This window comes from Wolffia australiana, chromosome 1 (assembly GCF_029677425.1).
Source record: "Wolffia australiana isolate 7733 chromosome 1, ASM2967742v1".
NCBI lineage: Eukaryota > Viridiplantae > Streptophyta > Magnoliopsida > Alismatales > Araceae > Wolffia > Wolffia australiana.
The window spans coordinates 18,477,143-18,491,803 of NC_135835.1; the positions used below are offsets into that span (position 1 = coordinate 18,477,143).

General features: G+C 39.4%; 1 protein-coding gene across 2 annotated transcripts; it reads right to left on the reverse strand.

The window, feature by feature from the left end:
* Positions 1–1,955: 1,955 nt before the first annotated feature.
* Positions 1,956–9,434, reverse strand: LOC144709626 (MIF4G domain-containing protein / MA3 domain-containing protein). 2 transcript variants are annotated; one of them, XM_078583221.1, is made up of 9 exons: positions 8,061–9,434; positions 7,839–7,961; positions 7,514–7,580; positions 6,585–6,688; positions 6,366–6,468; positions 5,643–5,950; positions 4,817–5,122; positions 3,511–3,894; positions 1,956–2,306 (listed from the first exon to the last, which is right to left on the reverse strand). In XM_078583221.1, the coding sequence occupies exons 1-8, from the start codon at positions 9,387–9,389 to the stop codon at positions 3,550–3,552; spliced, it is 2,685 nt and encodes an 894-aa protein (XP_078439347.1). In that variant the 5' UTR covers positions 9,390–9,434; the 3' UTR covers positions 1,956–2,306; positions 3,511–3,549. The 2 variants fall into 2 exon arrangements, with proteins under 2 accessions (XP_078439347.1, XP_078439340.1); XM_078583214.1 differs by lacking the exon at positions 1,956–2,306 and having other exon boundaries at positions 3,403–3,894.
* Positions 9,435–14,661: the final 5,227 nt, after the last annotated feature.

The window sequence follows — 14,661 nt, forward strand, 5'->3', positions numbered from 1 at the left end:
TAGACACACTAACTAAAATAAGAATCCTTCTCTTACGAAAATAAATCACAATTAAATAAATATCATTATTGTTGTAATTTAGCTTTTGGTAAAATTATATCAAACTTTTGATATTCTAATGGGATAACTATTTTCCGGAAATATACAAAAATATAATGGGTTTTGTTTCTAGTAGATTTTACGTTGTTTTTGAGATTTTCTCAAACAATAGAAAATAATTTAAAATTTAGGGGAACTATCCCTTTAAAAACTTTGCGGGCCAAAACATCTAGTTGACTTTTCTAAGCCAAATTACTAAGTTTGATGGTTTGAATATTTGCCACGCTCAACAGGCAGAGGCTATGGCGGGGTGAAATTTTTGCCAGGGTTTCAATTTTATAACAAGTACAATGAATAATTATAACAATGAGGGCACAAGTTTGAATATCATATTCAACATGCTTTGTCAGTTAATTTGAGAAATTAGGTCAGTTGTCCTGTTTAGGTTTTTGACTAGATTCCTGATAAAACCGCAGAGAAAACTCGCAAAAAATCAAGTTTTGTCCAGATGCCGTATACTATCGAGTATTAGTTAAAGATAAAAATAATGAGAAGCCATAAAAACTAACCAAAACGTGATATCTCATGGAGGATTTGTATCATCAAAGTATAGCCTCATAATTAACAAAATGAGTTTTGGACATAGATGATACATGGCATGTAACTATAATATATTGATACGGTTAGATATTCATAGCGGGCCTAATGACGTGATTATGTTTTAATTCATGCGTGCAAACAGAATTTGGCCTAATGTTTTGCTGATTTGGCTTTCTTAAACTTCGCTGAAATCTAGACATTTAGCCGATATTTGATGGGTTCATCAAATTAATGTTGCACGTAAGTAGAGGGACAAATTTTAGATAAAATGTATAATAGCTAATCATTATTACGCTCTTTAAGCTTCATGCATTGCAAGAAACACAACAAACAATCGCTTGCATAAAACTCAAGGATATGGGTTTTAATCTTGACAGTTTCATAGATTCTACACAGTTTTCACTAGTCCATACGTGGAAAATGTATGTCAAGCGAAACCAATGCGTTCAAACAATATTAACCATACGAAACTATAGATCATGAAGAACGAGTTCCTCGTTGTCAACACAGCCACAATATCATCATATTATAATATTTTCGATATTGGAGTAACCTCCCACGAAGAGAGAAAACATCTTAAGAGATGAACACACACAATACGCTAACTTAGCAGGCAGATCACACAGACAATACATCCACAGAGACGACGAGACCTTGGACTTCACCGATTACATTAGCAGTCAATCTAACAAACTAAGGCACAAACAGCATAATTACAAACCCTGGATCATCACCTGGGCAGCAGCAATTCATCGAACCTCTTCCTCCACAAGGTTTCCCGCCGTTTATTAATCAACACAGTAGAAGCGCCCGATTTCTCCCGAATCAGACATCTCTCCCGCCGTCTAAAAAAATACCCGACGGCGGAAGAGGGAGGTCATCAACAAAGGGATTCCTCTCCCGCTACTCGAGACGAAGAAGCTTGAGGAGATCCCGGGTAGCGGACTGATCAACAGAGGCGAAATCTCCGGCCAGGGGGCGGAACTTGGGGAGAGGGAGAGCTCGGGGGGAGGGGGACTGGGAGAAGGCGGATCCGGCGTAGATCTTCTCGCCTTGTCGTTGCTTGTTGGGATTAGATCCGTCGCCTCGCCTGCGCCGGGGCTTAGGGTTTCGGGAGGGGCTGGATCGTGAGATCTGAACTTGGAGAGGGGCGAAGGAGGGGGAAGAGGCCATGGAAAGGAGGCCTCTGCCGGCGAGCACGTCCTGCGGGTAGAGGATCTCCGTCGCCATGGCCGATCACAGAGAAGAGCTCGAGATCGAGGAAGCAGAAGAAATCGAAGAAGAAATCGAAGAACAAGAACAAGAAGAAGAAGAAATCGAAGAACAAGATCAAGAAGAAGAAGAAATCGAAGAACAAGAACAAGAAGAAGAAGAAATCGAAGAAGAAGAAACCTAAGAAGAAGAAGAAGAAGAAATCAAAGAAGAAGAAGAGAAAGGAAAGCTCGCTGTTCAGGTTTTGAGAAAGGGGAGAACCAGATAGGGTATTTATAGGGGGGAAGAATTGGAGAAGACGCGTCTAACGAGAGGTCGACACGTCGTTTGGCGCGTCGAGCCTATCGCCGACTGACGCCGTCTTCACGCCGTTTGCCAACCTGTCTGCCCAACGGTCAGCGCCTGCCGACGCTGACCCACCGGAAGTTACGGTTTTGCCCCTTCTCGGAAATACCCTGTAAGTTGTGGAAATTGTAAATATGAACTTTGGAGATTTTTGGACCTTTTTAATTCTTGAATGGAGTTAATTAGAAACTGAAATTTGATAAAATGGAATAGCTGGAGGCGGCGGCGAGAAGACGTGGTGATCGAAGATTGGCGCAATTTCCATATATAGCAGTGTCGTTGACGAAGATGTTCACAGACAATGAGGAAAATAGAAGAGAAGCTGGAACGAGATATGGAATGGCCGGGAACCGTGATCGGTTCCCCGACAGCTGCACGAGTAGGGAAGAATTTCCCGGGCTGCGCCGAGGAGACATGGAGATCCAAAATTGGCACAATTTTCCATATATAGCTTTGTCGTCGAAGAAGATGCTCGCAGGCAATGAGGAAAATAGAAGAGAAGATGGAACGAGGTATGGAATGGCCGAGAATCGAGAAGCCAGGGAGTAGGGGAGAATTTCCCTGCTACCCCACGAAATGGACATCTCGGATTGGAAATCAAGAATTTCACTCGTGTAGGGGAGAATTTCGCTCGTGTAGCTTGGTGACGATACAATCCTTGATGTACACTTGTGCTATGGAAGGGGGCTAGACGAGAAGTGTAGATGTTCCGAAGATTGGAGAGTAGAACAGGAATGATCAGAGGAGAGGTCAAACGGAGGAGCCAGGGATTGACTGGGACGAGCCGCCTGAAGAGGCAGTGAGGTAGAGACGATCACGAAGGACGGGTTAGACATTGAGAGAGGAGACTGATGACTCTAGCTTCATTCTTCTTGGCTGCTCTCCTAAAGGGAAGGTTCCGATATTTGCAGGAAATATGTATTAAATGACTAAAATGCTCATGTGGTCTAAACATGATGAGACTAACCCTAGATAGGATGAGGATCATTTCAAGTTCCAGTTTCTCTTCCTTTTATGATACTTTCTATGCAGAACGGTATTAGTGCACTGAGACCTCAATATAATCATACAAACAGGTCGATTACAGAGCTCCAGATCATAATGCAGATCAGATCATGATCATTATCGTAATCTGATCAGTATCTTTGTGCAATCAGCAGAGGACGATCGTGATCTGATCAGAGCCAACCCAATCCAAACCTGACCTTAAGCAAATTAATAACTAAGTAGGGCATCTTTGGGAGTCCAAAAGGCGTAAAAATAGATAAAAAAAGAGAAGGAAAATAGCGTCCAGGGAAGGGGGGAAAATCTAACCTCTTTGGGAAAAAGGGGTATGTACATGACACGGCTTGCTCAACGGCTGCGCCTCCGGCGCTTGGCCCGGGCCTTGGGCTCAGATGACGTGTCGGAGGCAGTATCGGACTCGGAATCAGAGTCGGAATCAGAATCGGAAGAGGAGTCGGAATCGGAGGCAGGTTGGGACTGCTGCTGCTGCTGCATGATGAGGCGAGGCATGTTCTTGAGATACTCGCGGAGGTTCTCGGTGATGCCGCCAAGGCCGATGGAGGTGAAGAAGTTGATGGCGAAGCGGGTGTTCTTGGGGTTGTCCCGAGGGAAGATGGACTCGAATGATTCCTGCATGCTTAGATCACTCAGCCGCTCATTCAGCAGCCGGATCCCCAGATGCTCCGATAGTTCCTGTAACCGTTCGTCAAAACCTCCAAAATTAGAGAAATTTATCTGTTTTACCTAACCTTAAGAGAACAAATAGAGAGTATAAAAGATAAAGAGAAATGGATTTTACCCGACCTAAGAGAACAAAAGATAGAGAGACAAGCCGGATGATGAAAAAAACCAGTTTTATGTAGAGACATGGCACTGTATTAAACAAGAGAGGAGGAATTTCCCACTTTAGACTGAGACTGGTGAGAGAGGAAATAAAATAATAGAATATACATATATAGAGAGAGAGACACATGGCAGAAGTAGTGAGAGAACCAGAAGGATCGATTTCGATTTCCCCCAAAAAAAAGTTAGTTGGAAAAAAGAAGCTGGACGAGAGAGGAGATATTTCCCACTAAACAGTTGGATACATGCAGATAGTGTTCTGCACCTGCCAGCATCAACTTCAACATCTCCGATACTCGTTGAAGTGGGCAAATTTATGGGCGGTTGACAAAGACATTGACTAAGTTACCATCGATAGTTGATGTTGAAGGGCAATCACAGAGGTTGATGGAGTCTGTCAACGCCGTCAGTCAACATCCGAGGTCAACTTGATGAGATTCTAGTTGAAAATTCGTCAACCCATCAATGTCGTTGTCAATGTCAGCAAGCATTGTTAACAACAACGACGGAAAGCATAGATAGTCAACTTTGGCTGTCACAACAATGTTAAGCCCTGTTGATGTTGAAACCGTCATCGGCCAATAGTCAACCAACGCTAACATCAACGTCAACCTCAACCTAACCCTCAAGTCAGCCGAACCCTGCATGCAGCTAAATTATGGGAGATAGAAAAAAAATGGATCCAGCATAGAGAGAAGAGATAAAAAGCAGCTCACTGGCAGGGTTATCTAAGGAAGAGAAGAATAGAGAGTGAGTAGGGGAGAGAGATCACCTGGAAGAGGATCTTGATGAAGATACGGGAAGAGGAAGTGGTGTCTTCCTCGGTAAGGCGGATATAAGCGAGGACGTGCCAGGGGAGTGCGTCGGTGCCGAGGAGGTGCGCAAAGAACTTGGCCACGTTTCTCAGCTTGTTGGTCTCAAGCCGGTGGATCATCGAGTATTGCTGCACGAAGCATGTCTCAAAGTTCTCCTGGTGCACCTTGTTGATCATGCAGAACCTTTGGCCCAGCAGCCCGTAATACCTCAGGTACGTCCTCTCCTGGCTGCAGCACTCCAGCAGCATTATGCACAACTCCATCTGCCCACCACCAGGTAGTCATTTAGTCGTGATCCGGACCGTAGATTTCTTGATCTCTTGATCTGTTATAAGGGGTTAGTGATCGGATTGGTCCCTGATTGGGCATTACAATCGATTGGACAACCCAAATCGCGATCTGATCTGCCTGATCATGATCACTGTGACTGATCCAATCTGATCCGACCACGAGAATTGATCATGATAAGAATGGTCCGACCGATCAACCTAATTTGATATGATCAGTTGGAGCGTATGGTGGCGGCCGCGCAAGGAGGGCACACCACGGAGCCACGGGAAGAGGTCTTTTCCGATACGATACAATCATGATCATACAAAATGGTTGACCATGATGCCCCAGTGATCTCTCGTCTGAATGGACCAGATCACCCATACTTGATTGTGATCTGATCATAATCAGCAAGCAATTATTGGACGGTGATTCTGACCTGATCCAACTCCGATCCAATCAGATCAATATTTCAAATTAATTTGCGACCCCATCTGTGAAAAGCTGACTCACCTCCTGCCCGGGTTCAAGCTTGATTTTTAGCAGCTTGTGCCCGGCCTCCTCAAAGTCAACGCTGGACATGATGGTGAGGTAGATTGTGCGGCGGAGGTTGACGAGGTTGGTCTCAGTCTCATCCTTGATCTTCATCATCTCTTCGTCTTCTTCATCTTCTTCTTCCTCTGACTGGTCCTCTTCATCAGAGCCACCGGCGTCAGAACCATCGTCCTCGCCAGACGACTCGTCATCGCCAAGGATGCTCTTCTTCAGATCCTCATACGCTTTCTCATCCTCAAGGAACCTTGGATTCGACTTGAAGATATCTACAGAGCAGAGAGTCAATATTAGATATTGTTCATTTTTTTTAAAGAACTAAATAGTGTTTGCTGACGACGATGAAATCATCAGCATCATCCAAAATCCAACATTCATCATCTTTTGCAGTTTGAGTGACAGTGATATTTTCATTATTGTCATCCGGTTCGCAGATGAACAAAAATGAAGATTTTATCATCACTTCTCATCATCTGAATGAGGTCAACAGAGAATGACGGGAGACAATGGCACTATAAAATCGTCATCTGCACCCTATCTGCAGACTGGAACCAATGATGAGGACAATGACAGGGATGAGGAAGACTCGTCCTTATCATCATTGATGGTGAATCAGTCATAGCAGAATTTTCTTTTTGAATTAAAATACGTGACACCCAGTAATGGTTGTGACAAAAGACAAACCTAGGCCAGTCTCAGGGTCGATCTCATCTTCCAAAGAGACCTCGTGCGTGAATTGGTCTTCCACCTCGACGAGGTCTAGCTCTGGACGTACGGCCGGGAATCCCTGTCACATTAAATTCTTACATTAGGAAAATAACAGAGGTTTTCTTTATCAATCAAAACATAAAGCGCATTATCCTCAGGTAGAATCCACCATTAGAATCTAATACTCCGGTTTACCTGAAACTTTGCTTTTCTTATCGCAAATAGGCCTTCAATCAAGAACTGTACACGCTTATCAATCTCTCCTTCGTGCAAGATACCTCGAAATCGCTCAAAAATCCCTACGAATTTGGAAAATAAAAGATATCAATGTGTTTTTGGTAATACTACAATAATCATATAAATGTACAAAGGATGTCTACAAGCCCTATGCCAAACAATTTTTGATGAGGTTTACTATGTAATCGATTTGTAGAATCAGGCTGATTCTTTCAACCAAGCCACTAAACTGAACATTTTTTATCTTCAAATCAAGGTAGTGATCAGGAGTCGAGAACTAAGAGCAATTACTGAATCATCAAAAAACAGAAAAAAAAATATTAGCTCCAAATTAGTCTAGAAACAGAGAGAACGGAATTAGTCTTAGGACCATATATGTCGTGTGATAAGCATGAAATAAACCATGAATATCAAAGAGCAAATCACACTAATGAAAAACACGTGAGCAGCAAATTTTCAACCATGTTCAGAACTTGAATTTGGATATCTCTTTACATACCGCCAACCGATGATTTTCTATCCAAGTTGGCAATAACTAACGTTTATAATACACAATCCTGACGTAAAATGAGATCAGCACAAATAAAATAAATGGATATCTTGTGATGGCTGACGAAATAATGGGAAAAATGAAGCTTCAATAGAAAAACTCAAATTCATTGAGACATAAGGCAGCCAAAATGTTTCCCTCAAAACAATACTTTAATCATGGAAAATCATTAACGATTATTGAAAGATGACAACAGCAGCAGAACTGCAGAGATTACGGCAACACGCACATAAAAAGCAGAAATTACGCAAACATTAAGATGAAAAGTCGCCAGAAGAAAAAAAAACAAAATGTATTCCAAAATAGGAAAAAGAGGCTTTCTCAACAAGAAACTCACCGTGAAGACCCTGCGGGGAAATATCCTGAAGCAACGACCCACACTCTTTAACAAAACCAACGGCCACCTGAAGGACATAATATAGATCAACCGACCGAAAAAATACATTGAGAAATAAGGCAGCCAAAATGTTCCCCTCAAAACACTACTTTAATCATAGAAAATTATTAAATAGATCAACCAACCGAAAAAATACATCGAGAAATAAGGCAGCCAAAATGTTCCCCTCAAAACATTACTTTAATCATAGAAAATTATTAAATAGATCAACCAACCGAAAAAAAAAAAAAAAACTCAGCGCAAACATGAAATCCGCATGCATTACCTCAACGCTATCATCTGTTGGGTTTTCCAAGAGCACCGTCAGAAGCTCCAACGCAATGATCTCATGCGCCACTTGCTGGTTCACAAGATGGGCAATAAACTTGGTCGCCGCAAGCAATTGAGGCTGCAAAGACAAAATCAAAAAAAAAAAAAAACCCATTAAACAGCAACTAAATTAAAATCCACGGAAGGTTATCACTAAAAAGGAGAAGATCAAGCCCACCTTATCATTGCGCTTGTACGCCCTCTTGAGCTGGAGAACAATTCGATTGAGAAGGAGCTTACCCACCTCGGGGAATTTGGTATTCACCACGGCAACAAGCGCGGCGAACACATCAGTGAACCCAGGAGAAGCCATCTGAGACTTGAAACAAGACCGGCAGAAGAGCCCACGACCGCGTATGAGATTCTCAGAGAAGAGTTCGGGGATGATGTTCTTGATGTTCGTGGCATTGACTTTGTTTACAAGCCCGTTGATGCTCTTCCTCAGAGCATCCCAGCTAAGGCGCTGGTAAGCGTCGCTGCTCTTGTCCTGCACGTCTCTCATCATCTGGGCCATCTTGAAAGGGGGAATGTACACTCCGCCGCTTCGCCCGGCGTTGGCGATGGCGTCGGGGAGCGGCGGGGGCGGCGGCAAGATCTCTTCTTTCTCCTCTCTTCTCTTCCTTGCTTCAATTTCCCTGTTTCTGTCGATTTCCTTGTTGGGTTTCGATCTGTGGCTCTTTTCGGGGCTTGTTCTTCCTCCAATTTCTTCTTCCTTGCTTCCGTTTTGGCTCCCAAAATCTCTCTTCTTTGCATCAATTTCCCTGTTTCTGTCGATTTCATTGTCGCGCCTTGATCTGTGGCTCTTTTCAGGGCTTTTTCTTCCTCCAATTTCTTCTTCCTTGCTTCCGTTTTGGTTCCCCCGATCTCTCTTCCTTGCTTCAATTTCCCTGTTTCTGTCGATTTCCTTGTCGTGCCTTGATCTGTGGCTCTTTTCAGGGCTTTTTCTTCCCTTTTCTTCTTCCTCGCTTCCGTTTTGGCTCCCAAAATCTCTCTTCCTTGCTTCAATTTCCCTATTTCCGCTAATTTCATTGTCGTGCATCGATCTGTGACTCCTTTCGGGGCTTCTTCCTCCAATTTCTTCTTCCTCGCGATCGTTTTGGTTCCCTCGATCTCTCTTCCTAGCATCAATTGCCCTATTTCCGCCGATTTCCTTATCGCGCCTTGATCTGTGGCTTTTTTCAGGGCTGCTTCCGCCTTCCTCTTCCTCGTCCCGACCGTGGCGGCGCTCTCTGTCTCTCCTCCTTCCATCCCTTTCCCGGTTTCGATCGCGCCCACTTCGCCGACTACCCTCGTCGTCCCGGCCGCTGCTTCGCCGCTCGGATCTCCTGCCTTCGAGCTCCGGTTCTCGATCGAGCTCGCCTTCTTCTCTGTCGCGGAGATTTGAGCGGTCGAGATCGTTCTCGCGGTCGGATTGCTTCCATGGCTTCCTCTCCGAAGGTCTGCCGCTGGCTTCTCTCTCGAGCTCGCTCCCGTCGTCTTCTTCCCTCCGGCGACTCGAGCCCGCCATGGCCAGGCCAGAAGAGAGCTGTAGGAACTAGGAAGAGAGATGGAGAGAGCCCTAGACTATTTATTTGCAGATTTACATGGACTTGTATACTATCTTTTTCTCTCCCTTTTTTTTGGCATTATTATGCCACTTAAAATATATTTTAATCAACTAGACTTTTATTTGAATTAAAGTTAAATATGTAAATTTTCATTTGATTTATTAGAGGTTTGACTTGTTTTGGATTGAGAGATGGAGAGAGCCCTAGACTTTTGATTTGCAGATTTACACGGACTCGTATGCTCTCTTTTACTCCCCCTTTTTTGGGATTATTATGGCACTAACTAGAGATTTGATCAAGTAAAAGTTAAATATGTAAATTTTCATTTGATTTATTAGAGGTTTGGTTACTTTGGGTAGAGAGATGGAGAGATCCCTAGAATTTTTATTTGCAGATTTACATGGACTTGTATACCGTCTTTTGCTCTCCCTTTTTTTGGCATTATTATGACACTTAAAATAGATTTTAATGAACTAGACTTTTATTTTAATTAAAGTTAAATATGTAAATTTTCATTTGATTTATTAGAGGTTTGATTACTTTGGGAGGTTTGGTTACTTTGGGTTGAGAGATGGAGGGAGCCCTAGACTTTTTATTTGCAGATTCACATGGAGTTGTATGCTCTCTTTTTCTCTCTAACTTAAAAGGGATTTTGATCAACTAAAAGTTAAATGCGTAAATTTTCGTTTGATTTATTGGAGGTTTGGTTACTTTGGGTAGAGAGATGGAGAGATCCCTAGAATTTTTATTTGCAGATTTACATGGACTTGTATGCCGTCTTTTTCTCTCCTTTTTTTGGGATTATAATGGCACTCAGTAGATATTTTGAACAAGTAAAAGTTACATATGTAAATTTTCGTTTGACTTATTAGAGGTTTGGTTACTTTGGGTAGAGAGATGGAGATAGCCCTAGACTTTTATTTTCGGATTTACATGCACTTGTATACTCTCGTTTTCTCTCCCTTATTTTGGGAGTATTATGACATTTGGGTAGAGATTTTGATCAACTAAAAGTTATATGTGTAAATTTTCCATTGATTTATTAGAGGTTTGGGTACTTTGGGAAGAGAGATGGAGAGGGCCCTAGACTTTCATTTTCTGATTTACATGGATTTGTATACTCTCTTTTTCTCTCCTTTTTTTGCATTATTTTGGCATTGAGTACAGATTCTGATCAAGTAAAAGTTAAATATGTAATTTTTCGTTTGATTTATTGGAGGTTTGGTTACTTTGGGTAGAGAGATGAAGAGAGCCCTAGACTTTTATTTCCATATTTTCATGGACTTGTATACTCTTTTTTACTCCCCCTTTTTTGGGATTATTAAGGCACTTAGTTGAGATTTTGATCAAATAAGAGTAAAATAGAGTATACTCTCTTGTATACTCTCTTTTATTAGTGGTATGTTTACTTAAGGTGGTAATTGATCATCTAGCTTCCTCTCTCTTCTTGGAGCTATAAACAGATCCCCTGATTAGTGTTAAAAGCAGTACTTAAAATTACATTAATTTTCTTTCATTAAATTAAATATAATTCTTTAGATAAGTAAAGCATTGTAAGCAAGTAAAAGATAAAGTCAACATTCACTTATTCCATAATTTCTCCATGTGGCTACAACCCTTACTCTATGCGACTTGAGCCCGCCATGGCCAGGCCAAAAGAGAGCAGTAAGAAGAGAGATGGAGAGAACCCTATAGTTGTATTTGCAGATTTGCATGGACTTTAATACTCTCTTTTTCTCTCCATTTATTGGGATAATTATGGCACTGAGTAGATATTTTGATCAACTAAAAGTTGGATATGTAAATATTTTAAAGTAGATACTATTACCCTGATTAGGTAGGCTTTCATTTGATTTATTAGTGGTTTAGGTACTTTGGGGGGTAACTGATCATCTAGCTTCATCTCTCTCTTCTTGGATCTATAAATAGATTACTTGATTAGTGTAAAAAGTAGTACTTAAGATTACATTCACTATCACTAGTTTTCTTTCATTAAATTAAATTAAATTAAATTCTTAAAATAAGTAAGGCATTCTGAGTAAATAAAAAATAAAGTTAAAATTCACTTATTGAATATTTTCTCCATGGGGGTGCAATCCTTACCCTATTCTCATAAGTAAAATTATGGATATTGTTGTATATATCAGAAGATTTAAGTGATTAAATTAAACCAACATTCTATTTTATCTAGGAAATGAACCACTCAATTTCCTGGGTAGGTGCACTTGATTGCACCTGTCTACTTTGCTTTTATTACTTCATTTGAAGGACTTTCTTTTTGGTTGTCTCCTAGAAAATTCCAGCAGGGAACACACTTGTCATTGACAGTAAAAAGATAGCCCTCCTATTATAGTACCTCTCTATCGTATTATCCTCTCTTATGTTGTCTTTTGTCACCAGGTATCACTGTCTTTGTCCCAAGTGAGCCCTATCAATTGGTTGCCCATGTCTGACTATCCTTCATGATTTTGATGTAAAATCATGAAAAAAATACTTTAAACTCAAAAAAATCAATTAAAAAGTTATACCAATTTGAAGTGTTCAAACTGAATTAAATCTCAAATTATAATGATCAATTGGAAGTATTTTTTCCTTTTCAACTCTTTCAAATGCCATAATCATCCCTAATGTATCTTTCATATATATATGTGTGCGTGTATCAACATTCAAATATTTCTAATCATACAAGAGATTGCGGAAACATGCAAGAACTACGCGCACCATTACACCACATAACTCACCTGTTCTGCAAAACCAAGCTGAGGTACTGTTGAGACATTATCAGTGGGTGTTTCTTTGTAAAAATTACCATCCAACACAAGGGTAATGTTCGAAGATCCGTTCCTGTCTAAATCCATGCCCTGAGCGACAACCTTTTTGAAATTATATCTAAGGCATTAGTACCTCCAAATTGACAAGACTTCAATACCCCAACTGCAATCACATTCTAGGATTTCTTAGAGGAAAATCGTTTACATTACAAAAATCTAGATCAATGATTGATTATTGGATCAATTTTTAATGATTGAAATATTTATTTCAATTTTTGGTTATTAAATATGAACGAATATAATGCATATAGTTATTCAATTGATATGACATTGATTGGAAAATAAAGTGGATAAGTTTGGACATTCCAAATTGTTGTCCAAGAATCATGTACCATAATTTTATTTCCTAAAATTTTTTCTAGTGGATTAGATTTGAAGTCCAAGAAAACCAAGAATGTGTCGGCAGTTGAGTATTGAAGTCTTGCCAATTTGGAGGTGTAATGGTATCAGTACAACTAGAAATGGCTTGAAAATGGAACTGATGAGATGAAATGCTCATTTCATAGTGAATTGTGCCTTAAGGTACATTTTTAATTTTGTGTTTTAATCTGTCAGAACTGATAGTTCACTTCAAACATAGTTTTGTTAATACAGTGAGAATGCATGGACAATCCACACAGATTAATGAATATGATACGAAGTACTGTGCCATGGAAAGGGAGAAGAGGTGGCATGTGTTTAAGGACTAAAAAAAGTCCTTTATATGCATATATATCTGAGAAATGACTTAACATATTTTATAAATAGTAGATGCATGACCTTTTTATTAATTGGCCTATGAATTATAGTGAAAATCATATTTTACCATTATTCTTAGAATTTATTTTGTTGTTGTGCAGCATCTCTTCCTTCTATAGAATAATTAAAATTTTTACCTTATGTTGGTTGCCCATTTAGCTTATATAATGGATATTTTTCATCTCGATTGATTTTATTGAATATTTATATCATCTCTCTCTAAGTGTAATCATCTTGTGATTAACGGACTTGGGAAAATACCATGTAATCTACATTAAAAAATGATTTAGATACAAGGGATGACACTTCTGTGAATGACACCATGGCTTCCCATCATAAGAAACAATCAGTTCTCTTGCATTAAATAACCAAATAGTGATGGTAAATATAAATGTTAACTTTAGAAAGAGGAATAAGATTTGGAGCACATCTAAGTTATTTAAGTGATGAAGGCAAATTGCGTAATAAATTTTACTTGTCACTGTAGTTTTAATTGCCTACCATAAAATAAATTTGATAAAATATATAAACTTACTCAAATGTATAGTTGGAGTAGGGTTGTCTCCAAAGGGACTGGCCTTTAGAGAGATATTCAATATTTGGGTTACTAGTTAAGGGATAGTAAAAATACCAGTGAGATAGTTGATGTAGTGGAAGATGGATAACTACTAAGTGATAAGATATGATATTGTTTATATATTTTTAGATATGCTAGAGATAAGAAAGAAACGAGAGATGTAGTAAGAGTTGGAAAAATTTTCAGTTAGAAGGATAAAGTAAGTACGGAAGTTTAATAAGATATAGTAAATTTCTATGGATAAAGATAGAGGGTTACTTAACTATTGGTGAGCTCTATGAGTATATGAGTAAAATATGAGGATAGTGGGATTAATAATTGAGAAGAGGAATAGAAGTTATAGTAATAAGAGATAATAAGAAAGTTAGGAGAAAGCAAATATATGAATAAGAATGTTAAGGATGATTAATATTATAACTAGAAGTTAGTTATAATAGAGATTTATAAGTGTTTAATTTAATATATAAAAAACCTAAAAACAAAATTTGATTCGAAAAATCTTTCATCTTGAAGTCCAATTTAAAAATCTCTTTCTTGATTAATAAATTCCCAATTTTAATTCATAAAAATTGTTTTAAAATTTTATAATAATTGGGAAATTAATAATCCGAATTAATCTGATCTTATAATTGAAATAATTCTATCTTGAGCTTTTTGACTAAAATATTTAAGATCAAAATTAAGTTCTTACTTTATTTTGATTAATTAAAAACATTATTAAGCATAATTAAGGTTTATTAATTACAAAATTAATCCATCTTTGAATTAATATATTAAATTGGATTAAACTTCTTACTTATTGCCTCCCTGTGGTTCGACCCCTTGCTTGCTCTATATTCTATATTTAGTGATTAAGGGTATTTATAAATTTTGTTGTATAATTCTAAACACCAAATCAATGACATATTTACACGCATTTTAGGCTTATCACCGCCGAGCCTCGGTTTAGTGGTTCCCTTGCTCGTCTCCTCCGTCTGGGTGCGACTTAATGATACTCTGATCTTCGTAATCTTCTCAAGAGTCTTTTAAGCTGTCGAGGTATGTCACGACACCTCCAAGAGCTCCTTGGTCACCTTCAAGAGTCCT